This window comes from Bubalus bubalis, chromosome 9 (genome assembly GCF_019923935.1).
Source record: "Bubalus bubalis isolate 160015118507 breed Murrah chromosome 9, NDDB_SH_1, whole genome shotgun sequence".
NCBI classification, from domain to species: domain Eukaryota; kingdom Metazoa; phylum Chordata; class Mammalia; order Artiodactyla; family Bovidae; genus Bubalus; species Bubalus bubalis.
In genome coordinates this window covers 65,179,153-65,206,351 of record NC_059165.1, presented here as the reverse complement: position 1 = coordinate 65,206,351, position 27,199 = coordinate 65,179,153, and the positions used below count along the sequence as shown (strand labels likewise).

Sequence of the window (27,199 nt, the reverse complement as noted above, 5' to 3'; positions counted from 1 at the left end):
GAATGTCAAGGAGTTACGAGAGAGATTATGTTGTGGTCTTGATTTTTATTTTTTCCTAGAATTCTACAGATTCTAAAATTTATCAATTGATGTATCTTTTAAATAAACAGCACCAGTCTTGCCCATTGATACAATTAAAATTTGACTTTTTCAGCTCTTAGTTCACAAGTTTATTATGAAAAACACTGCAGTGCTCTTGTGCAGTAACATCATCTTACAGCAGGGAGGAAAAAAAACAGTTCCATTCAAAACAACTCACCAGGTTCTGACAGTAACAAAGAACATGAGGCTGAGATTTGAGAAGGGAAAATAAACTGAGTGCAGACAAATCATACAATTAAATTAAACAGTATCCCTGAAAATAAACAAAACGATTTTAAAACTCACAAGTAGAGGGGAGGCCTTGGTACTTATTTTTAAAAATGTTCATTAAGCTCCAATGATTGTTTGCTGCTATTCTTATCTACAGTCATGCTGAGTAAAGCTATAGCTAAATGGAAGTTAAATTGTATTCACGAGGTGTTAATGTTTACATCTTATCTGCAGTCTCTCAGAGAAAGCAAAGTAACTACAAATAGCGCTATGCCAGAAACTGGTTTCTTGACCAACAATGTCGCTTCAGCATGCAATGAACTGGTTCATTCTAAAGTGGTCACGGCTGTTGATGACAGGCTTTGTATTTTTATATGGCACATCTTTTTGGTCCGTGTGAAAACAAGTTTTTTTGAATGTTAACTATTCTCTGACACTTGTGGAGTTACTGTTGCTCTTCCCATATCCATTAGGTCAATATATGGTTCATGGCAATACTGTACAAGTTTAAAATTTCATTACAGGAAGTAGTCTGGGGTACGACGAGTAACATGTGGCTCGCCTCTGCGAGGTGCTGGGTCAAACTGCAAGCTGAAAAACAAAGACATATTTGCTCTAAGACATCAATGTACTCATAATTTATATCAATATTAGTCTCGGTTTTAGTTCCAGATGTACAACATAGTGGAAAAGGCAATGGCAACCCACTCCAGTACTCTTGCCTGGAAAATCCCATGGACAGAGGAGCCTGGTAGGCTGTAGTCCATGGGGTCGCTAAGAGTCGGACACGACTGAACAACTTCCCTTTCACTTTTCACTTTCATGCACTGGAGAAGGAAATGGCAACCCATACTGCGTTCTTGCTGGAGAATCCCAAGGACGGGGGAGCCTGGTGGGCTGCGGTCTATGGGGTCGCACAGGGTTGGACACGACTGAAGCGACTTAGCAGCAGCAGTATAACATGTTTTGAAATTTCTATACATTAATTACAGCAAGAGTCACCTATGTAAGTTTAACCACCTCTCACCAAAGTTATTACTGTATTATTCGACTGTATTCCCCACGCTGTACATTTCATTCTTGTGCACATTTTTACATTTTTTTCTATCCAATGACTTACATAATAGGACCCTAATTATAGCTTTATCATGCATTTTACATGCGTTTTCTAGCTGTATGCCTCCTCAAAAGAGCCAAGGCAATATCAGCCAGAGGATATGCTTCTATACATTGTGGTTCCTTCTGAGACCATTTGAAAAGATTCTACTAAACAAATTTTAAAGAGCCTAAGGTACTATATATATAATCATTTCATCCTCAGGATTTATCTACTCTACAATAAAAGTATAGGTTTAAAAGTTAAGATCCTAATAATTCATATTAAGGTCTAGGTTTCTGTTGATGTATTTCAAAGGAAACCTAAAAATCTGTTTGGAATCTGGATTTAGCATAAACTCTTGAACTATTAAACCTCCCATTAAAACTAATATTCAAGTAATGGTAACCAACTACTCAGGTGTGAATACTTACAAAGAGTATTTTAGAGTATCATCAAGTTCCATGATTGCAGCTTGGTTACCACAACGGTAACAATAGTTTGGAGCACTGAAAATCGTTACTACATTTCGGTCATGGCACCAATTATATCCCTACAAGGAAAAAGAACAGGAAAAGCAACAACAACTCTATTTTACGCCTTTATTTACACAACTAAAGGTGACTCCCTTCAAGAAGGAAAATGGATCTGCCCTTTTCCCCAAAAGGTTTTTTAAAAAGTACTGCTTTGTTTCTGGATGATTTAATAATTTCCTACACTCTGCACAATGACCCCTCCCCACCTTCTGGCCATGCTGCACAGCTTGTGGGATCTCAGTTCCCCATTTAGGGAATGAAGCCAGGCCACAGCAGCAAAAGCACTGAATCCTAACCACTAGACCACAAGGAACTCCCTATGCAGAACTCAAGAAGTCCTAAAAACAACAACAAAAAACAAAACCACCAATCTCAAAAGGATAAACTACTTCTCTCTCATTTCTTATTACAACAGCCCTAAACATGATATAAGAATGAGTATATGGCCAATCCGTGTACAGGCAGATACACACTCCTGGAGACCAGAACCTTATTGATTCTGTCCTCATTACAGGCATTACTTCAACTGCCCAGATACGAAGGAGAGATGACTCTAGGAACCCCAACCTCATCCCCCCAAAGTTCACCTGAATGTATGAGTAACTTTTAAAGTACTGTTCACAAATTTCTTTCCCTATCCCAAGCAAAGTCAGACTTTATGGATAATCACAGAGCTGTGTCAGTATTAATCTAAATTGAATCTTAATTTTATAAGTATGCTTAATCAATGTTTTACGCTAAGAATTTAGCCCCTTTCCCTTTAGTTTCTTCTTTTAAATCACCTGTAATCCTACCATCCAAAGGATCACTTAAACATTTTGGGTGTATTTCTTGCCAAACTCTCCTCCATATAATGCATGTTAAATATATGTAATAAAATTGAGATTAAAAAATGGTGTATTTCCATCTCCTCCACCTTACTTTCCAGCCTTAACTCCCAAGCACTGCTCAGTCACTATGAATTACCTCAGAACATTTTAACATTTGGATCAAAAGCCTGAGATTTTATTTATTTTTATTTTTTGGCTATTGGGGTTCTTCGATGCCGCATGGGGGCTTTCTCTAGTTGCAGCAGGTTGGGACCACTCTCTGCTGTGGTACGCAGGCTCTCACTGCAGCGGCTCCCCTTGTTCTGGAGCACAGGCTCTAGGCGCTCTGGCTTTAGTAGTCGCAGCTGAAATGCTTTGTTAGCTCTGCCGCATGTGGGATCTTCCTGGTCCAGGGATCAAATTGGTGTTCTTTGCATTGCAAAGCAGATTCTTAACCACTGGATCACCAGGGAAGCCCCAAAAGCTTGGGATTTTAATTCTAGTGTACCTCCATCAAAAAGGCTCAGGCTATAATGGTACACTCATCAGAAAAATACATGTATATTCTCACTAATACCATATAATTTAAAATTTCCTAAGATCTTAAGTTTATTTAAAAAGCAAGTCAATGTCAAAGAACAAACGTACCTCCATCACCAGCTGATGAGCTCTAGACACCAACGTGAGGCCATTGGCATGATTAAACGTCTCAGAAATATCCTGCCCAAAGGTGTAACCAGCTCCTCGAGGAGATATACCCCAACCTCCACGGTCATCTGGATCTGACCATAGCAAGTCACACATTGGACCCTAAAAAGCAAGTTAAGTTTCAGACTATCTCTTGGAAAACAGGTTAATGTGTGATCTTAGTAATTTAATCAGAAGCACCCTACTAAGTCACTTGTTGAACGGTGTTTGCCAAAACCAGTAAAAGGTTTTTCAGATAGTAAAGTATCTGTGTCAAATAAGTAAGAAACTGTTTCCAGATGTCTTTAAGAAGCACGGCCTACACCAATGAGTTCCAACAGCAACAAGCCCTAACTAATTAATAGTATAGTTTAGTAATTAAAGTAGACGCTCTGAAAACAATCACCACCTCGGTCCTAAACCCAGTCCCAGAGCTGTCATGATCTTGGCAGGTTTCTTAATGTTAGCTTGTGAAGAATAGGGTCAATGAGAGTGCTCACACCACATGGGATGATTTTTGAGAATTAACAAGAAAATACATAAAATGAACTAAGTTGCAATTAAGAACAGTTCCTCTTTCTAAAGTTTTCTGAAAAGAAAAAATTTTATTATCAAAAAAAGAGTAATACCTCATGGGGAACTTCTTGTAGGCGATCAAGTGCTCTGATGTGATCCAGTGTATCTATGGATGGTGAGAGGCCACCATGTAGACAGAAGATCTGAAAAGAATGGTTTCCAACATTACCTTCATTTAAAATAAACATTATACACTAAGCTGCAAACAGTAGCCCACATCACTCAGCCTCTTGGTGTTTCTGTGTTCTCCCAGAACTGGGCTTGTTTCTGCAGGATCTTTCTTTCATCCCACTGTAAACTATGGAATATACTTTTTCTGACTGATGATAAACCATCCCTATTGCACCCGAACTCCAATCAGATCTTGACTTTACCCTCATCATAGACTATTATTTTCCTTCTCATAGAATTTTCTTGAAATTTCTCTGTGCACTTGTCTACTGGGACCAGAAAATAGTTAATTACATCTCCCCAACATGTCCAGAAACAGCCTAAGAGGATGGATGGGCTACATCTCCCACCCTACTCCATGGTTCAGTGCCCCTCACAAAATAAGGGCCCAGAAGGACGTGAAGATGGAAAAAATGTTACTGGCGCCTAAATGTTAAGAAAGCAGAAGTCTGAAAATAACTGGCAACATAAGCTTTAAGAAGACTTACATACCTGCCCATCCACCAAGGCAGTGAGAGGAAGATAGTCAAAAAGGTCTGTAAAATACTTCCAAACATTTGCATTTCCGTATTTCCTTAAACACTCATCGTAGAAACCATATACTTGTGTGATCTGTCTGCTCTCATGATTTCCTCGAAGAATGGTGATACGTTCACGGTAACGAACCTGAAACAAAAAATGGAAAACATGAACAGCTGGCTCCTTCCAAAACCAAGTTAACAACCCAGCAAACATTCTACAGGAAAATACAGAATTTCAATTTTGTTGGAAAAAATATCTCACACTCCCACATCACACAAAAGTGAAATCACACCTACAGATATTTATCCCATGGGATATCTGCCAACCCCATCTCACTACCACCGACTTTATGTCAAGCATAATCATCAGCTGCAAAGCTCCATCCATGAGTTTTTTTTAATTAGTTATACAACCATTACAATTCAGTTCTAGAACCTTTCCATTAACCCAAAGATCCCTCATGCCTGTTTGCGATCATTTCCAATTCCCACTCTCAGCAACTATTAATACTCTCTTGAGATTTGCTTTTCTCTTGAGATTTGCTTTCTCTAGAAATTTCATGCAAAATGTAGTTTTGTGTTTGGCTTCTTTAACTTAGCAGAGTATTTTTGAGACTCATCTGTATATTGATTAGTGGTTTGTCTCTTACTGCTGCACAGCATTCCATTGTATGACTACACTGTTTTGGCTTTTTATTCATCAGCTGGCTGAACATTTGGACTGTCTGCAGTTTAAGGCTATTGTGAATGTTTCTATGATCCTACTGCCATGTAAGAAATTTTTGTATGCATATACGCTCTCAATTCTCTTGGGTGGATTCCTATGGTGCTAATGTATCTTCAACAAATTAACACTTGGTATGACTAGCCTTACCCATGAAAACCATTCTAAAGGGTCTGATTTATTTCGGGCTGTGCCACACACAGCCTGTGGGATCTTAGTTCCCCAATCAGGGACTGAACCTGAAACCTCTTTACTGGGAGCAGAGTCTTACCCACTGGACCACCAGGGAAGTCCCTGGCCCTGATTTTGACTTTAATTTGCATTTCCCTGATAACTAAGGTTTGAGCATCTTTTCATGTACTTAATGACCATTCATACACCTTCATGCGTGAAACATCTATTCAAATATTTTGTCCACTTAAAAATTATTTGTTCTTATTGAGTTAGGTTTTAAAAATATATATGAATACAAATTTTCTTTAGTGGTATCTCTTGAAGAACAAAAAATCAATTTGATGGAAGTCCAATTTATCAGCATTTTAATGGATTGTGCTTTTGGTAGCATACCTAAATCATCTTTGTCAAACCCAACAATACAAATATAATTTTCTCCTATGTATTATTTTAGAAGTTTCACAGTTTTAGTAATTCAGATTGAGACCTCTGATTAATTTTGACCCATCTGTAGAGTATGAGGAGCTTAAGTTACGTTTTTGCATACGGATACAAAACAGTTCCAGCATTATTTGCTGAAGTTTCCTTTCCCCTGTATTAAGTCTGCTAGGACTACCATACAAGATAACAGAGATTAGAAAGCTTAGTTCAGTTCAGTTGCTCAGTCGTGTGTGACTCTTTGCGACCCCGTGAATCGCAGCACGCCAGGCCTCCCAGTCCATCACCAACTCCTGGAGTTCACTCAGACTCACGTCCATCAAATCGGTGATGCCATCCAGCCATCTCATCCTCTGTCGTCCCCTTCTCCTCCTGCCCCCAATCCCTCCCAGCATCAGAGTCTTTTCCAATGAGTCAACTCTTCGCATGAGGTGGCCAAAGTATTGGAGTTTCAGCTTCAGCAGCAGTCCTTCCAATGAACACCCAGGAATAATCTCCTTTAGGATGGACTGTTGGATCTCCTTGCAGTCCAAGGGACTCTCAAGAGTCTTCTCCAACACCACAGTTCAAAAGCACCAATTCTTTGGCACTCAGCTTTCTTCACAGTCCAACTCTCACATCCATACGTGATCACTGGAAAAACCGTAGCCTTGACTAGACGGACCTTTGTTGGCAAAGTAATGTCTCTGCTTTTTAATATGTTATCTGCTACTGCTGCCAAGTCGCTTCAGTCGTGTCCGACTCTGTGCGACGCCATAGACGGCAGCCCACCAGGCTCCCCCGTCGCTCGGATTCTCCACTCAAGAACACTGGAATGGGTTGCCATTTCCTTCTACAATGCATGAAAGTGAAAAGTGAAAGTGAAGTCGCTCAGTCGTGTCCGAATCTTTGCGACCCCATGGACTGCAGCATACCAGGCTCCTCTGTCCATGGGATTTTCCAGGCAAGAGTACCGGAGTGGGTTGCCATTGCCTTCTCTGAATATATTATCTACGTTGGTCATAACTTTCCTTCCAAGGAGTAAGCGTCTTTTAATTTCATGGCTGAAGTCACCATCTGCAGTGATTTTGGAGCCCAAAAAAAGAAAGTCTGACACTGTTTCCCCATCTATTTCCCATGAAGTGATGGGACCAGATGCCATGATCTTAGTTTTCTGAATGTTGAGCTTTAAGCCAACTTTTTCATTCTCCTCTTTCACTTTCATCAAGAGGCTCTTGAGTTCCTCTTCACTTTCTGCCATAAGGGTGGTGTCATCTGCATATCTGAGGTTATTGATATTTCTCCCGGCAATCTTGATTCCAGCTTGTGCTTCTTCCAGCCCAGCATTTCTCATGATGTACTCTGCATAGAAGTGAAATAAGCAGGGTGACAATATACAGCCTTGACATACTCTTTTTCCTATTTGGAACCAGTCTGTTGTTCCATGTCCAGTTCTAACTGTTGCTTCCTGACCTGCATACAGATTTCTCAAGAGGCAGGTCAGGTGGTCTGGTATTCCCATCTCTTTCAGAATTTCCCACAGTTTGTGGTGATCCATTCAGTCAAAGGCTTTGGCATAGTCAATAAAGCAGAAATAGATGTTTTTCCTGGAACTCTCTTGCTTTTTCAATGATCCAGCAGATGTTGGCAATTTGATATCTGGCTCCTCTGCCTTTTCTAAAACCAGCTTGAACATCTGGAAGTTCAAGGTTTATGTACTGCTGAAGCCTGGCTTGCAGAATTTTGAGCATTACTTTACTAGCATGTGAGATGAGTGCAACTGCGCGGTAGTTTGAGCATTCTTTGGCATTGCCTTTCTTTGGGATTGGAATGAAAACTGACCTTTTCCAGTCCTGTGGCCACTGCTGAGTTTTCCAAATCTGCTGGCATATTGAGTGCAGCTCTTTCACAGCATCATCTTTCAGGATTTGCAATAGCTCAACTGGAATTCCATCATCTCCACTAGAATTGTTCGTAGTGATGCTTTCGAAGGCCCACTTGACTTCACATTCCAGGATGTCTGGCTCTAGGTCAGTGATCACACCATCGTTGAGTATCTGGGTCATTAAGATCTTTTTTGTACAGTTCTTCTGTGTATTCTTGCCACCTCTTCTTAATATCTTCTGCTTCTGTTAGGTCCATACCATTTCTGTCCTTTATCGAGCCCATCTTTGCATGAAATGTTCCCTTGGTATCTAATTTTCTTGAAGAGATCTCTAGTCTTTTCCATTCTGTTGTTTTCCTCTATTTCTTTGCATTGATCGCTGAGGAAGACTTTCTTATCTCTCCTTGCTCTTCTTTGGAATTCTGCATTCAGATGCTTATATCTTTCATTTTCACAGCTATTTGTAAGGCCTCCCCAGAAAGCCATTTTGCTTTTTCGCATTTCTTTTCCATGAGGATGGTCTTGATCCCTGTCTCCTGTACAATGTCACGAACCTCTGTCCATAGTTCATCAGGCACTCTATCAGATCTAGTCCCTTAAATTTATTTCTCACTTCCACTGTATAATCATAAGAGATTCGATTTAGGTCATACCTGAATGGTCTAGTGGTTTTCCCTACTTTCGTCAATTTAAGTTGGAATTTAATCAACAGAAATTTATTTCCTCACAATTCTAGAAGCTAGAAGTCCAAGATCAAGGTGTCAGCAGGGCTGGTTTCTTCTGAGGTCTCTCTTCCATGGCTAGGAAATGGCCATCTTCTCCACGTTTCTTCCCACTGTTTTTGTGCTCTATCTCCTCTTGTAAGGACACCAGTCATACTGGATTGGGGTGACCCATATGATCTCATTTTACCTTAATTACCTCTTCAAAGGCCCCATCTCCAATACAGCTAGGTATTCTGAGGTACTGGGAGTTAGGATGCAGCATGAATTTGGGGAAGAGGTGGTAGTGGCAAATTCAGTTCATAACATAACTGATGGTTATATTATGAACATAATGAACATAATGGTGTTTAGCATTAAAAAAAAATTTTATTTATTTATGGCTGCACTGGGTCTTGTTGCTGCACACACAGGCCTTCTCCAGTTGCAGCGAGCAGGAACTACTCTCTAGGCGCATGGGTTTCTCATTACAGCAGTTTCTCTGTTGCAGAGAATGGGATCTAGGGTACGTGGACTTCAGGAGTTGTGGCTCACAGGCTCTAGGGCACTGACTCAGTACTTCTGGCACACCAGGAAAGCTGTCCCGCAGCACACAGGATCTTCATGGACCAGGGATCAAATCTGTATCCCCTGCACCACTGGCAAGCAGATTCTTTACCAGTGAGCCACCAGGGAAGACCCAAACATGAATTCTTAAAAGGCAGTATATTTATTCCTCCTCTGAGCATTAGGACTCATCATGGGCTTTAAGTATAGGTTAGCTTGCAAGATTGCTTTCATACCATCTACAGTCACTGCAGAAACTTTCCATCATTTAATTCCACTCCTTCAATTTACAGATGCAGAATATAATGACCTCGGAAAATGTTTTGCAGCACTTTACATGATTCAGACTAGTTGCTTCATCAACACTACCATTTCTGTCAATTGCTCAAAATTCAGTTTTTGCCAAAACCACATCTCAGTGCTTCTCCAATACTAGAAAATGCTGTCAGTCATCATACCATTTTTACATATTCTTTAATAAAATTATCTACCCAAAAGAAAAGTCTAATAATTTAAGCGAAAGGTTATCCTAAAATGTTTTCTACCATTCTGTGTTTTACCTTCAAATCTCTGTATATTTCCGAAAGCTACAACTGGTATAAAACAGCTCGATTTCTTTATCATTTCTATTGTACTAGATTATCATGTCGTGTCTAACAGCTGCAAACTATTCCACTGAGATAAGCCATACTTTAGATATTCACTTACTGTTATTTATATCAATTCCTTCTCTGAATTAAAGATAATGCTACAATTTTCAGTTTCATATACGCAAAGCTTCTTTCCTCTTAAAACTTCTTCCTCAGTACAATTTAGTTACACGGTTGTTGTGTCAGAGAATATAAACATGCCAATATTGGAAATGTGCTGCTCTGTTAGTGAATATGCTTCAAAAATATCTAGAAAGGTTAATTATATTACCTGTTCTAACTCCAATTTATTAAATAAAACTTCTATTTAACCAGCCCTCTAGCATTTTTAAATCATCTGACTGAGGCATTCTTTTCCTTAGAAAATAACTCATTTTTATATTCTGTACCATTCCCTCACATTCAGAATGAAGATATAGACATGATTTATTAAGTCCCAAACCTGAATATCTAGATTCCTAAATGTGGAGATTTATTCTAAAATCTAACGTGCAGATAGAGAAGACCACAAATCACGGGGGAAAAAGGATATTTAAGAGGGCTGTCATATCCAGTTCAAAATGCTCAAATATAAAATTGAAATTACCTTAAGAGCTACAAGCAGAGTAACTGTTTCCACTGAATAATATCCTCTGTCAACATAATCGCCCATAAACAAGTAATTTGTATCTGGTGATTTGCCACCAATTCTAAACAGTTCCATGAGATCATGAAATTGCCCATGCACATCTCCACAGACAGTGACTGGACATCGAACTTCTTGCACATTGGATTCTTTTGTCAGGATTTCTTTAGCCTACAGATGGAGAAAAATAAACCAAGACACTTAGCATTAAACAACATAAACAAAGATATGTTTAGCTACACTTAAGATACAAGCTGCACTTAATACAGCTTTAAAGGGCAGGCTCAGCAAAAGATGAAAAAGCAGATAATTATGACCCCATCAATATAAAAAGGCAAGACACGCCTAAAATCTATTCAACAGCTGTCTCATCCCTGATCTCAGGAAAAACATGCATCAGGGTGCACAGTCCCATTCTTCCCATCAGTACCCCAAGTTTCAGGCCTACCGGTTGCCATCTAACTAAATGCTAAAGAGATCATTATTAGCAGTCACATGGAACAAGACACTCGGGTACCTAGTTCCTCAGCTTTAGAGTTCTAACTACAATATACTCTAGGATTTCCGGCTATGTGGAGAGGTTTCTTAGGCCTACTTTATTTAAAAAAGATTATGGGGAAGATATTAAAACTTTGTATTTTGTTTTTACCCTCTTAATATCAAAGTACAAACTTACTGTTTTACAACTGTGACTATTCAATATACATGGTTTTTATGCTGCTTTTAGAAAACTAGCATCCTATGCATTTCCCCATGTAACCACAAATTCAAACATTACTTTAAAAAAAGACAGGAAACTCAATTTTTATCTTTATTTCTTGCTGATTAATTATTATCTTTTTGGCTGTGCTGGGTCTTCCTTGCCACGCATGGGCTTTCTCTTCATTCCAGTGTGCGGGCTTCTCGCTGTGTTGGCTTCTCTTGTTGTGGAGCACAGGCTTGGCAGTTGGGGTGTGAGGGACCTAGAACGTGTAGGCTCAGTAGTTGTGGCACAGGGGCTTAATTGCTCCTCAGCACGTGGGATCTTCCAGGACCAGGGTCAAACCTATGTCCCCTGCACTGCCAGGCAGAATTTTAACCACTGGACAACCAGGGAAGTTCCAAACGTTAGTTTTAAGAGTAACATAATATTCCACTCAGTAGAAACTCTTTCATTTATTTCCAACACACATTTATTAATCACTTGTGTTAGTTTCTCAGTCATGTCCGACTCTTTGCAACCCCATGGTCTGTCCATGGAATGTTACAGGCAAGAATACTGGAGTGGGTTGCCATTCCCTTCCTCAAGGGATCTTCCTGTTACTGTATGCTAAAAACTGTGGAGTGACTGGGAGATAACTACTCATTTGCTAGACTATGAGTGATACTTTGTGCAAGACCCCATGCTAGTCCCTGGAGGTATAGTAAGACAGATCATTCTCAAGCCAGGTTTGGTGAGGGAGATTTGGGGAATGATTACAATTAGTAGATGCAGTATTAAAGTCCAAGGAATTAACCAGGAAAGGTTAACATGGTTATAGCACAGTATGGAAAAACAGAGACAAGGGCAGACTAAGGTGAGGGCAACAAGCCACCTGATTTTAGCACTGGTAGTCCTAAATCCCAGGAAATACCTCAGTTGCATCCAGGCAAACCACAATGACAGCTGGTCATCCAGGTAGGAAATATAGGGGGAGAACAGAGCATGGATATGGACTGAAAACAAGTCTAAAGAAGTAGCAAAACAAAGATCCAACAGACAGAAGATCTGATGAGTGAATTTAGGATTTCAGAAGTAGGGGTATGACTGCGGATACCTGAGGTGGAGTACAGCTTAAAGGTCACCCACCAGTACTGAGGGACCAAACGACCAACAAGTCTTGCCTGACTCCTTCCAAAACATATCTCAATCCGTATGCTTCTACATATTTTGTCAACATCCTGATCCAAATGACCATCATTTCACCTGGATTACTGTTAGCCTCCACAATGATCTCCCTGTTTCTAGTCTTCCTCCTCCAATTTACTTTCCATGTAACAATCAAAGTGACAGCTTAAAAATTATCACCAGATTCACTTTATCCACCACTGTCTAAACCAGGGGTCCCCAACCTCTGGGATCTAATGCCTAATGATCTGAGGTGCAGCTGATGTAATGATAATAAAAATGAAGTGCGCAATATATTAACGTGCTTGGATCACCCCCAAACTAGCCTCCTCTATGGAAAAATAGTCCTCCATAAAACCGGTCCCTGATGTCAAAAGGTTGGGGACAGCTTGTCCACACAGCACCTCGCTAGAACAATGCCCCAGATGTGGAAGGCACTTCTTATTTTTAGAGGATCAAGAACTATTTTGAGATACTGGATAGGTACTGGCGTCTTTAGGGAAAGCCCTGAATGTCTCCCAGGACAATGGCATAAGTACAGGCTTAGAAAATGGTACCCAAGTTCTCTGGATAATGAAGAAACAATAGGTAACAGCTGTGAAGAAAAAAGCCCAAGTATCTAGGTTGAGGACAGAAGCCTGACAAACAGGGGGGATTTTATTCTCAAGTAAAAGAAGGCAGAACACATCCACCTGGGAGAGCTACTACAGAAGGTACAGGACTTTCTCAGGGAGAGCACTGTGGCTCACTACAGTGTGAGCAGCAACCATGGATGTCAAGGACTGATTCACTTATTGCTGCGCTGGTTGCTGTGCACGGGCTTTCTCCAGTTGTGGTGAGTGGGGGCTACTCTCCTGATGCAGTGCGAGGGCATCTCACTGCAGTGGCTTCTCTTGTTGGAGCATGGGCTTAGTTGCCCTGCAGCATGTACGACTTTTCCCGGACCAGGGAACCCACGTCCCCTGCAGTGGCAGGGGTATTTTTAACTGCTAGACCACCAGGTAAGTCCCCTACAGACTGGTTTTAAGGAAGTGGTACGCAACCTTAGCAGCACATTAAAAAATCACTTAGAAAACCTTTCAAAATATTCAGATGCCCAACTACTACTTCTCCCAATTAAGTCAGAATCTTCGTGGGTGGGATCCAAGCATAAATAAGTCTTCCTTCTTTACCCTATGCTTTCTTGGGTGCAGTCAAACTTAAGAAGAACTATTTTGAAGTCCCTGAACATTCTGGGGAGACTATTTCAGGACACTTATCAACCACTGACATAGAAATGTTAATTAGTTTGATCTAACATTTTTAAATTTAGAAAAAAATTCTGTTTCAAAAAGAGGCATTTCTTAAGAAATACATATACTCTATCTCTCTACAGTAATTCCAACTTCCCAGTTCATTATTACTGAAAAGCCGAGTATTCTATTATTAAATATTCCATTACTAAATCTATTTGGAATTAATACTGGGCCTAATGTTATCAGCACCTAGTATATACATGTGTGCTCAGTCGCCAAGTTGCGTCTGACTCCTGGCAACCCCATGGTCTCAAGTCTGCTAGACTCCTCTGTCTATAGGATTTTCGAGACAAGAATACTAGACTGGGTTGCCCTGCTCTCCTCCAGGGGATCTTTCCCACCCAGGGACTAAACCTGGGTCTCCTGCATTGCAGGTGGATTCTTTACCACTGAGCCACCTGGGAGGTCCTCAGTACATACTATGAATGAAATGATAGGTTCTACTTAAACCCATGTAAATCTTGCCTTGATGCTACCACACTTACTTCCACCAGAAGTTAAATTTTAAAATACATCTTGACACTTGACTACCTGCAAGATTATAGTCTATATGAATGATAAAAAGTTGTCATTAATGACTGCCTTTTAAAAAATATTATTTCCTGTGATTACTGTTTCTAAATTGGAGTATAATTGCTTTACAATGTTGTGTAGTTCCTGTCATACAGTGAAGTGAATCAGCTATGTGTGCTGTGCTTAGTCACTCGGTTATGTTAAACTCTTTGTGACCCCTTGGACTGCAGCCCGCCAGGCTCCTCTGTCCATGGTGATTCTCCAGACAAGAATACTGGAGTGGGTGGCCATGCCCTCCCTCCAGGGGATCTTCCCAACCAAGGGATCTACCCAGGTCTCCAGCACTGCAGGCGGATTCTTTACTGTCTGAGCCACCAGGGAATCAACTATATGTATACATAAATCCCCTTCCTCTCACCCCACTCCCCATTTTACCTATCTAGGTCATCAGAGAGCATGGAGCTGAGCTTGTAACTACCTTAAATCCCTTATAATCTACTCAAAATTTCTATTCAAATCATAAAAGAAAAGTCTAAATGCTATTTGTTCCTTTTAGGTACAATGATAAACACTGTATCTACCTTCAATTTTATTTTTTAGTCTTTAACTTGTTACAATATTGCTTGTGTTCTATGTTTCAGTTTGTCTTTTTTTTTTTATACCAATGGCACCCCACTCCAGATTTTCTTGCCTGGAAAATCCCATGGATGGAGGAGCCTGGTAGGCTGCAGTCCATGGGGTCACCAAGAGTCAGACATGACTGAGCGACTTCCTTTTCACTTTTCACTTTCATGCATTGGAGAAGGAAATGGCAACCCACTCCAGTGTTCCTGCCTGGAGAATCCCAGGGATGGGGGAGCCTGGTGGGCTGCTGTCTCTGGGGTCGCACAGAGTCAGACACGACTGAAGTGACTTAGCAGCAGGCATGTGGGAACCTAGCTTTCTGACTAGAATCCAACCCACACCCCCCTGCATTGGAAAGCGAAGTCTTTAACCACTGGACTGCCAGGGAAGTCCCAACAGTAATACATTCTTGTAAAAAAAATTTTAGCAGCAGATAAAACTAAATGCCCCTTCTGACCACTCTCCAGAATTCTACTTTTCTTGGGAAAAATAACCAACCATAGCATTCTGAGGTATATCCTTCCGAAGTCTTATTTTAAAAATTTATATACATATTATATTCCCACAGAAACGTAATAGTTATCTTTGCATTTTTAAACTAGAAGCATTATTAAGGGAAAAGCAGCCTCCTCAGAGTTCATAATGCATATACATACAGACCAGGTCAATTTCTCACACTACAAGTAAAAGTACTTCCTGAAGGATTAGGATACAAGGAGTGTGTACTGAAATGTATACCCCAGTACCTGCTCCCTTGTATCCATATGCAGGCATGTTTCCTGAAAGAAGATTCCATGAAGTGGACCTATGAGCGTGAAAAGTAAAAGTGAAGTCACTCAGTCACGTCTGACTCTTAGAGACCCCATGGACTGCAGCCTACCAGGCTCCTCCATCCATGGGATTTTCCAGGCAAGAGTACTGGAGTGGGGTGCCATTGCCTTCTCCATAACAGTGTGAAACTGCAAACAAATCAGACTGAAAACAGATCAATAGCTCAACAAAGCCAATATTTTTCAAGAAAAGCAAATAAAAGAAAACATGAACCAACAACAGATTCTCCAGCCATTCTGAATTTCCTTAAGGATATGCAATAGTGATATCATTTCTATGTAATTTACACAGCAGAAAAAGCTATGCAACACATTTATGCATTTTTACATTTTAAATAAAAAACAGGCAATGTATTTATGCATTTTATTATTAAATCAAGGAAAACATGGTTAACCTGTAAGAATATGGCCTTTTCAATTTTACCATACCAACAAAAGCTATTTTCATTTCTTTGTATTCCCTTCCAGTTTACAAGCGGCCACCATCTCAATCTGTGTCCTAAAGTTCCGAATACTGATCCAGTTTCCTATATCAATGTAAACTGTTGTATAATATGCTCCTGAACGATCTATACATGTATTATTATTTATTTGAATCATTTTCTTTCAAGAAATTTTCAATTGTCATTAGTGTTAACATTTTTTGTTTTCTGTATACTACTGGACCAACTACTGCCCAACTTGTTATGCAGTAATAAACGGGAAGACCGTACCCATTCTCAGCTATTTCAGGTATGAAGTGTTTGTTATCTTCTGATTTAACTGACACTTTTCATTTAGAGTTCAGACTTTTTATTCCATGTTTATATAGCATCAGGTATTTCTTCTCCTATACAATGTGTCCACACAAACTAGATATCTTTCTATTAAAAATGTGGTAATTCTAGTGTTCATTAGAACTCCAGTTCAAGTAAATTTAACATTTCATATTTTAATCAATTGAATACATTTTCTACCAATATAGCCATAAAGACATGAGAAGCAAACAAAAAAGTAATTTTTGAATTTTACTTCTCAGTTTAAGTGAAAAATTAAAGACATCTGAAAAATTTTTTAAGACTCCATGCTTCTACTGCAGGGAATCTTGCATACTGCTCAGTGTGACCAAAAAAATAAGAAGTAAAAATAAATAAAATGCCTGTAGGGTCAAACAACCATGTTAGGTATCCTGGTTAGGCATGGAAAGATATTTCAAAATATAAAATAAAAAGCACAGTAAGTTTGCAACAATGAAGTTTTTCAATAACCTAAGACATTCATTTTGCTTCATACTGCCTTTATGGATATAAAAGGTTTTTTTTTTAAGTTCGTGATAAATATGTGACCAGAGTTTTATTTTGGTGTCATACATAAGGTAGGACATATGACTAAGCTCTAGAAGCAAATGAATCTTAAATTAATTATCTCCAACTACCAAATCTTCCTTCATAAACTTAGTCTTTCATTAATTATACTGATCAGATGCCGCTAATATTTTATGAAATATTTCAGTTGTTTTTTATTTTAATTCTGTATTCAAAACTCCCCTGGAGAAGGGAAAGGCTACCCACTCCAGTATTCTGGCCTGGAGAATTCCGTGGACTGTACAGCCCTTGGGGTCAAAAAGATTTGGACACGACTGAGCAACTTGCACTTTCACACTTTGCTTTTTGATTTAGGGTCTAATGGAAAGAAAAAGATCAGGGATGAGGGGAATCCTAAAATTCTATCAAGAGAATATGTGATGTTTTCCCATCTGTTTCTGTCAAATAACCATCTTACTTCTGACCAAAATGAACATTAAAAAATATATATTTTAAATTATTTATTTATGACCGTTCACGAGCTTTCTCTAGCTGCCCCAAGCAACTAGAGAAGTAACTACTCTTTGTCGGTATGTGTGAGCTTCTATTGCAGTGGCTTCTCTTGTTGGGTAGCACAGGCACTAGGGCACCCAGACTTCAGCAGTTGTGGCACGCGGGCTCAGTAGTTGCCTCACGCGTGTGGGATCTTCCCAGACCAGGAACTGAACCTGTGTTCCCTGCACTGGCAAGCAGATTCCCAGTCTCTGGACCACCAGGGAAGTCCTGACCTTTTCTTTAAAGCAGTATGCCTCACTTGCAATAGGCTGGCCTACATCTCTACCAACAAACATATCCATGTGCATGAATTAAACAGTCCCAATCGTTTCTGCTTAGGAAAAAAAATGTTAATCTACTAAACTGAGAAATGTTGCTATATACACAGTTAAAATTTTTTCACAAGAATCCATCCTGAATGAGATTCATCCTCCCTGAGTCTGATCTCTTCTCTCATCTGTGAAAGGTGACTTAGCCTTGAGGACCTTTAAAGTTCTTTTCATCACTTAAAAGGGCTTCCCTCATAGCTCAGTTGGTAAGAATCCGCCTGCAATGCAGGAGACAGACCCCTATTCGATTCCTGGGTAGGGAAGATTCACTGGAGAAGGGATAGGCTACCCACTCCAGTATTCTTGGGCTTCCCTTATGGTTCAGCTGGTAAAGAATGTGCCTGCAATGCATGAGACCTGGTTTCGATCCCTAGGTTGGGAAGATCCCCTGAAGAAGGGGAAGGCTACCCACTCCAGTATTCTGGCCTGGAGAATTCCATGGACTGTACAAGCCATGGGATTGCAAAGAGTCGGACACAACTGAGTGACTTTCACTTTCATCACTAAAAAGCTTTTTTATTGGAAGTCAAAGCCCCCCAACAGATAGCAGGCAACATTGCTAGTTTACAGATGATGGGCAGCAGAGAAAGACAATTAACCTGATAGCCACTAGCACAAAAATTCTAAAATCTTCCCTATCTGGAGCTTACAAGTTCAACCTCCTGACTAATCCAAAACCCTGCTACAGAGCAATAACAAATCCCTACAACAACAACACTATTTAGACAAACTTAAATAGTGAAAATAGCACATATAAGGAGAGCATAAAAATTTTTGGTTGGGGGAAAAAAAAAAATTTTTTTTGGCTGAATGTATTCCAAAGACAAATGTACACTGTCACAGTTACCAGTATCACTGACACTCCATAACTTGTGTGAACTACACTTTGCATGACTATGTTATCTAATGTATCTTTCAGGGGCACTCTAGAAAAAAGGTTCTCAATCTTCTTTCAGGCCTCTCGACAAAAGAAAGGTAAAAGTTCCCATTGGTGGTAGTAACTAAATGACTAAGGCAGAGGTGGGGACAGGGTGTGCCAGAGTGACTGGTCAGCTGGTCACGTACAGTTTAGAAAATACCCAGATGCAGATCTATCTGTCACTGCTTTATTCATCCATTCCAAATCATAATACCAATAAATCAATGGGCAACAGCAACTTTGTACCATGAAAAAATTAAGCAGTCAGTCCTAGATTGCTTTTTACAGTCCTTTCAGACCTCACTCACCCCAGCCATTTACTGGCTACCAGACCTCTCTCCACTTCAGTCTCTGCTACAACTTTTGCTCCAGAAGTTGAAATCCCCTTCACAGTTATACTCTATCTCAGATCTCACTTGTCCAGTGGAGAGCAGGTTGAGGTTTTTTCATAAAAGGATGATAATGAGAAATGGTAGGGAAAAAAGGCGCAAATAAGAGAAACAGCTCTAAATATAAAGAAAATAGTAAAAGGAGGGGGGTTGATTCTATGCCATACATAACTTTTCCTACTTCTCAGCGCCCTCAAGAGAGACGCCTCTCCACCATACATTAATCCAAACCCAATGTCTCCTGGTTTTCCTTAAAGCTTATCTCCTCAAAACTAAATAAATACTCCTCAACAACTGACAAACCTGACCTACAATAAAACCATGAAAAAGAACACCGAACAAGAGTTATCTCAAGTGCTCTTCCAGTGCCCATCATTCTTTTTATAGCATGAGTTTCACCTTAGTTCTACTGCCCCTATTTGCAGACACAGAATTCTTGATTCTGACAGAGAAACAAAGGCAGAGTTCGGGGAGGGGGGAAATTTGTGTGTCCAAAAAGAACTGTTCACCTTTTTAGTGTTTCCTCATTAAGTCAACTCAAAGACAACTGCACTACTGATTCATGCCTGGAAGATCACAAAATACACCCAGGCAGACAGCCTTGATCAAGGTAGCTATGAGGATAAAAAGAAAGGCATTTTAACAAGCTGTAATGAACAATATAAATGTCAGTTACGCTTTATTAGAATATTTTAGAGCTCCTTCTCTGGATCATGATTTACACTATCTTAGAATACACAGAAAATGAACTGGGGTTTTCACCTCACTAATCTTATTTGAGAGGCAAATGCAGTTAGCCACATCCAATATTGAAGAATAATTACTGTTTCCTCCTCCAGGACAGAGTGAGACAACGGTATGTGACATGAATAGGAAGCTTTCGAGCAATCAGAACAAAAATTATACTTTCTTTTACACAGCTGAGGATTCTGCAATTCAGTCTGGCCTCAATTCATCTGCATCCTTCATTACTAACACTACCTCAGAAGAGAGGGAGGCTGTGCAGTAAGACTAGAACATTGGGCTTAAAGTCTATAAAACTAGGCAATCTCAATTCAGTCGCTGTAGCCAAGTCTCTTTACCTTTCTGACGTGTGGTTTCTATCTATGAGGATAACTGGTTCCTAAGCTTGTTACGAGAACTGTGTATGTGACAGGATGATGAAAACAGTATGTTGTATCGTGCTGCCCCCACAACTGCTTGTTCTTGATATTCAAATTACCTTTATTGAAATGAGTCAAACAACCTTTTAAATTAAACACACACACACAGACTCACAAAAATATATTACCCATTTCATATAGGAATTTAACCTTGGTCAAGTATTTTGCAGGTCATCCAACCAGAAGGAAGACTCATACTGCATTTTATTTATAGTGCTTGTACAGCAATAGAAAATAGCATGCCTAGGTAAAGAACTCCTCTGGATACAAACAACATTCTCCACAAGTTTGGTAAGACATGAAAGCACACGGCCAAAAATCATACCTAAATGAAACCACTGCTGAACAAAACAAGACTGTTTACTAGAGCTAGGCACACAACATCATCCTTGGCTTTGATATAGATCACATCCTGGGGGGAGAAAATCTTAACTAGTTAAAAGCATAAAAACCATATTCACTCTTGTTTACAAATACACACTTTTCTTCTCATAACCAAAGAAATTATGAATTAGATATCTCCACCAAGTATCTTTTCTTTAAAAACAAAAAGGGAAAAAAGAAAAAAACTGTAATACTAATCAAAGTTTTTCCTTCAAGGTTTTCAAAATCTGTAGCCTTCACTAGATGTGCTACTAGTCATACAAATATTAATGGTGAAAAGAGAACATTTTTCTTTCACTAAAGAGAGTTGTACAAAAGATCTTAAGTCATGTACTTTAACTTGTCTCATCTACCTAAAAAGCTGCCTTCAAATTAACTTAGCTTGAAAGATTAACAGAACTCTAAGACTTGGAATACTTAACAAGTTAAAAACATTTTGAAAGTTGTGTGGTTATCTCCCTGAAAGGATCCAAGACTTAGAAATCTAGCTTCAAATATTTTTTCCCTTTTTTTGGCTCTAAGAATGAGCAATAGAGAATTAAGCATAAATTGATTAATCTCACCACATGTAAATTTTACAAAGAGGTGGGAAACGATGACCATTTACCAAATAGATCAAGCTTCAGCACCCCACTGTAACTCCAGTGGTATCTTCTGTTGTCTCCAACAAGAACACTCTACCTCTGTGGTCCACCTACGACTGATTTCCAACTAGATTCAGTCTCCTTGAGAATAAGCATGATTACTTTTTCATTCTTCTCATAAAATCAAGCAGTCATGGTTATCTAGTAAGTTTTCAGTATTTAAACACAGTACTAATTTAAAATAGAACAGTACTATCTCAGATTAGCAAGAACCTTGGGCATCTGTTTTAATTCTAGCTTATAGACGGGAGGACCAAGTGAAGTGGCTGCCTCAAGGTCAGACACAACTACTTGGTGGCAGAAAGAGGACTAGTGTCCAGGTCTATCGCACAGTTCAGTGGGCTTCTAATTACATCACTGCTCTCTTGCAATATTTGCTACGCAAATGACTAGTCACCAAGCCAACTGCTGACTCAAAGTCATTATACAGAGTAAGAACTCAACCCTAGAAGTCATTAAAATCATCACTTACAGTAGTACCTAAACACTAAGACCTAACACTATACATTAAGTGATCCTTAAAAGTCTATTTCTAAGCCTTTAAAACAAATGTCATCCTCATTAATTAAGGATCAAGAAGCAACAGAAGACTACACTGTTCCTATTAAAATTCAGCCCAGTGAGATGATGTGCCACCTCATCAACTAGCAGTTTCTGTCGAAGCTTGGGAATAAACACATCTGAATTAGACTCACTTAAACTGCAATTACTCACAGAATAGTATCTGAAACAGCCTGTTTTAGGAGCATATACATCAAACTCACATTAAACCACAAGTCAGCATAATTGCTGTCTAATAATTACCTTCACTATTCCAGAAAAGCTGACATTCCACAATTCTGTGGAACTAAAATGAGATGCTGCAAAGGTAATTTTGAGAAGGTTAAGCTGAAGCATTCATGGTGGAGCTCATCATTTTCTCTACTTTAGAAAACTGAATTATAGGACTTAAATCCAAAAGGCTACCTGTTTCCCCACCTCCGTGGGAAAAAAATCGGAATTAGGTAACTTAAAATGCACTTGCTGAAACAGACTACAACATTCTAATCTCAACATCTATGAGATAAATTGTTTTAACACTAAGCACAATGTATGGAATACAGTACAAGCTCAATCAAGATATATTATTATTACTATCACTATTTAAAGTCACAAATACACAACTTTTCCAACAAGGAGCTAGGACACAATATTTGCTGCTCTTTCAGTTCACGGTGCTCATTTAAAAAATCAATGGCAAAATGCCAAGTACGTTCGGCTTAGAGAAGGGTTACACACTACCCAATTTGAGTCAGCATATAAATCATAAACTGACACTTGATTTCCAATCCAAAGTTCCTTATGGAGTATGACTCACCAAATTCTCCATTTCTTCCAACTATGAAAAAGAAGTTACACTCCTCCCTATAACTACCACCTCTGACACTCGTAGGTTCGAGATCCATCTTAAAATTTTTTGAAAACACACCTTAAGTCTCTAGAAGAGAAAGGCAGTACTTAAAGCTGTGGGGCCTTTAGGTAGGACCTGGGATCTGGTCTACAAGCTTGCCTTTCGGGGAGCCTCTGGACAGCTCTGGATCTGAGAATTAGGCCAGAGAACCAGTAAAAAAAAAAAGCCTCTTACTCACCTCAGAGAAGAGTTCCATGCCCCATTCTCAACCCAAAGAACCCAAGTTCTCTTACCTAAACCTTCCCCAACTCCGACCCACAGGGTCTAGCTCCCCTCAGCCGTCTCTCCCCGCGCCAAGGCCGGGAAGCTCTAAAGCCCCGGAGTTGAGTGAACGGCGCCATTTTAGGCGGCCGTGGCAGCGACAACCAATCCCTGCGCGGGAGGCAGGGGGCGCCGGGTCGCCCGGGAGCCGCCTCCGGGCCGTGCCGGGCGCGGGTCCGGGAGGCTCGGGGGGCCGGGGCCTCCGCCATGTTGCACCCTCCCCACGGCGCCCTCTTTCTCGGGAAGGCTCTACCCGCCGCGGCTCCCCCATCCGAGATGTAGCTCACCTTCTCACAGAGGCTCTTAACCTGGGACTCAGACAGCTGCTTGCACTCGTTCAGCTGCTCGATCCACTGGTCCAGCTCCTTGGTGAACACCTTCTCGTCCATGATGCCACCCGCCCGAACCGGCTGCCGCTCCGCGCTCCTCCCGCGCCGCCGCCCGCACACGGGCCACACGCACACGCCGCCGCCGGTTCCCGGGGTATTTGTGAGGGTACTGGCGGTTGCTCGGCGCTAGCGCTGGCCCTGTGGCTCGCCCCTCTGTGCTCGGCCACTGGCCGCTGCCCTCCTCCACTCGCTCTAGCCCCGAAGCTCTGCTCTCTGTAATGGCGGCCGCCGGCGTGGTGACGTCACGCCCGGCGTCAGGAGGCGGCAGGGTGCGGAGGGGTAGAAGGGCCGGGACCGGAGCTGCGCAATTGCAGCGCCAGCCACAATCCGCCGCCAGACTCTCGAGGTAGGGCTCGACGCGCAGGCGCAAAGCAGCCCGCTGGTTACTGAGGCACCTTGGCCTTTAGGGCGTGGTCCTCTAGCAGGGAGGGGCCGAGGGAAGGGAAGTCCGAGACCGAGCAGGGGCCTGGCTTGCTCTGGCCCTACCCTGGGTAGTAGGCTAATCCCAGAGCACTAAATCCTGCGCTGCGCGGGCGTGAACGTGGCGCAGGCGCGGTTGGGGTGGGAGGATGGCGCCTTGCAGCTGGAGACTTCTTCCCTAAGGTGATACCCTTCGGCTTTTCACCTGGCGACTAAAGTCAAATTAAGGAAACTAGAAATGCGACCGCATGGCTCCTGCATGATACAACAGTACTGAAATTGCGTGGAATTCTTGCATCTTGGGGGCAAGAATGGGCGCCGAGTGGTAGCGTGGTTGGAGTAGCCACTTCCTCCTCCGGGCGCGGTCGGCACCTTGTAATTAGGTCACTCGTAGGCGGAGGAGGGTGTACCTGTCGGGGGAAGGCCGCGCGGTGCACCTGATCCCCCCCCCCCCGCACACACCTGTCCCCAGGCCTAGATGTCTCTTCCGGCCCAATAGCTGGGGCCTCGTAGCACTCCTGGCTCCGCACGCGCCGCGAAGCCTCTCCCCTTGTAGCGTCTCTCCCCAGGTGTGCGTCTCCCTCCGGCTCCAATTATTCCAGGGAAGGAGAAACGCTCCCCCCAAACTCTCTCGCCGAGTGGGCAAACGCTCCGCCCACTCTGGCCTTCATTTTCAAGGGAAAGCTGCGAGGAGGTGAACGCACCCGTCCTGCCCGCGACCCTGTTAGAAGCAGCTAAGATCCGCGCTTTAAAGAAAGCTCAGGTACCTTAGGATCGGACCTCCGTCTGGCTATGAATCTCTTTGAGATTTATTAAATGTTTTCACATTTCGTTGTCCCTGCATTCATAGGAATATTTGGCTCCGTAGAGTGCCAACTATGTGCTAGATCCATGCCTGGGAGACAGAAGGATCACCCAGACAGACAAAATATCTTACCCTGGTGGCACATGTATTCTCCCAACAGTATTTCCTAGAATGGTCTGGGGACAGATAGGCAGAAGAGCTATTATGGTGTCCACAGCACCTGAGAGACAGCTTTCTAAAGGACATTAAACCTCAAAGGGCAAGGCCAGAGCTGGACCTAGTCCCTGTCTTTAGACTGCTTACCCCCATAGCAGCTGACCCAAGCACGCAGCAGAGTGCTGGAGGAGAGCTCTCACTCAGCAGCCCTGAGGATGTCAGGCCGACCTCGGAACGACAGACAAGGCTGTAGAAGACCGCGGAGGGTAGATCAGTCAATATGGGACTAAAAATTCTTCATCCAAAGACAGCCTGTTTGGCGAAGCTGACTGACTTGGTCCACCCCAGGTCTGGAAATTGCAATTTCGCTTTCCCAATTTCTGACTGTGTTTTGCAATTAACATCCTCAAACACAGAGGAGTAAGAGTTAAGATCATGTGGAATGAACGGAGGGAAAAAGAGCATCACTTGGTGTCCATAATTATAAAGACATGCCCAGTGTTCTATCTTATTCACAACTGCCCTGTATTTGTGTGAAAAGTGGTCCTGTCTCATAAGACAAGAAGCAGACTGGCACTCAAAAAAGAGAAGGGACTTGCCCAAGGTACTGCTCAGGATTTAAAACTTCATACTTCCAAGTGCAAGGTGTCAGCCACACTCACACAACTGACCTCTAAAGATTGAAATATGGAGCAAGGTCAGTATAATTACCCTTTGCCTGACTTTTCTTATCTAAAAAGATGGGGGTGATGTTAGTTTGGCAGATTAAAAAGTATTGAGTGCCCAATATGTGCTAAAATTATAATAAGTGGGTTTTTCCAAAATGCTGTGAGCTCCTTGTTGGTAGCATTAATGTAGGTATTATTTTCTTTTGACGCATATGACCTGGCTCACCACCACCACAAAAAGGGAAGATATAATTATATATACTTAAAACATCCTGCCAAATAATTAGATGCCATGACTTAACATCTTAAGGAATGAATTCTAGGAAGCTCTTATTAGCATTCAAGCAGTGAAATAAAGCATATATGATTATAAACAGTATAGAACTAAATCAGAATATCATTTCCTTAGAAGAATTTTTTTTTTTTTTTTTGCTCTGTAGAATTGAAAATAGCCAATGGATCTGAAAATTCAGCTTGATTTATCTGATCTTGGCTAATTAGACCTGTCTCAATTCTAGAGCTGAGGAATACCTGAAACAAAAAATTAAAAGCAAGCTGAAAAGAATTGTCCTTTTTATTTCTTGGCAAAAACCAGAGGATGAATAAAGCAAATATGCTTTAAAAAAGATCTTTGCCCAGATGGCAAATTCAGTATACAATGAGTCTGAGTGTTGCCTAAACATAGCTACAAATAAAAATCATCTGATGACAGGGGCAGGGTATGAGGAAGATAACCTTGAGCAAATAGCTTTATAAAAGGCACTCTTAGTCAAGGTATAAAAATTGACATTAAACTTCCCTGGTGACTCAGATGGTAAGGAGTCCACCTGCAGTGCAGGAGACCTGGGTTCAATCCCTGGGTTGGGAAGATCCCCTGGAAGAGGAAATGGCAACCCACTATACTATTCTTGCCTGGAAAGTCCCATGGCTGGAGGAGCCTGGCAAGCTACGGTCCACGGGGTCGCAAAGAGTTGGACATGACTGAGCGACTACATTTCTTTCTTTCTTTCTATGGAGAAGAAATGACAAGTATTTTATTTGTTGGTACTTCTCCTGGCCTTGGGTTAGGTTTATTTTGTTGTTTCTTCCAGTTCTCTGACTTCTGAATTTACTAAGACAGAAAGTTGGGCTGTATAGGTAAGAAATAGCATCTGGCATCAGATGGATCAACTTTGAATTCTGGTTCTGCAACTGCCTAAATGTGTAAAGTTAGGTACGCTATCTAACTTTTCTGAGTTTTCTAATCCATAAAGTGGGGATCATTTTAATAGCCAAATAAGAGGATTTTCCTGAGAATTAAATGAAATTATAGATGTAATACACCAAAAAGTATATAATAAATATCCAGTAAGTATTATTTCTAAGTGGTCTCTGATTCTAAATATCCTTTAGTGTCAGTTGGAGCCCTTCAATGCCTGCCATGAAATACATACTGGTCTTTGGAAACAGAACATAACTATCAAAAACACCAGGTAGGGACTTCCCTGGTGGTCCAGTGCTTAGGACTCCATGCTTCCACTGTGGGGGGCACAGCTTCAATCCCTAGTTGGAAACTAAGATCCCGCAAGCTGTGTGTCTTATAGGTTTTTCCACACAATACCATTATGGAAAATGAGGAAGTGGGAGGAAGTCCAAGGAAAGAGAGTAGAGATGGAACAAAAACTATATCCTCTCTCTTTCCCTGCCAGCAAGCAAATGATCAGAAAGTTTGTTGTACAAAGAGTAAGTCACTTAGGAATGAATCCAGGAATTAATTCAGTTTGTCAGTCCTATGCTCCTCTCAGCTAGAATCTTCTACCTGAGA

General features: G+C 41.1%; 1 protein-coding gene and 1 long non-coding RNA gene across 2 annotated transcripts in view; one reads left to right on the top strand and one right to left on the bottom strand.

The window, feature by feature from the left end:
- Positions 1–25: 25 nt before the first annotated feature.
- On the bottom strand, positions 26–23,660 carry PPP2CA (protein phosphatase 2 catalytic subunit alpha). Its single transcript, XM_006042807.3, has 7 exons — positions 23,245–23,660; positions 10,413–10,622; positions 4,680–4,853; positions 4,070–4,159; positions 3,402–3,563; positions 1,843–1,961; positions 26–903 (listed from the first exon to the last, which is right to left on the bottom strand). Exons 1-7 carry the CDS (start codon positions 23,344–23,346, stop codon positions 831–833), a joined length of 930 nt encoding a protein of 309 aa, XP_006042869.1. The 5' UTR covers positions 23,347–23,660; the 3' UTR covers positions 26–830.
- LOC112586914 overlaps positions 23,623–27,199 on the top strand; it is an 18,234-nt gene continuing 14,657 nt past the window's right edge. The window contains exon 1 of the long non-coding RNA XR_006553389.2: positions 23,623–23,692. This is a non-coding gene — a long non-coding RNA (uncharacterized LOC112586914). The remainder of the gene's footprint in view (positions 23,693–27,199) is intronic.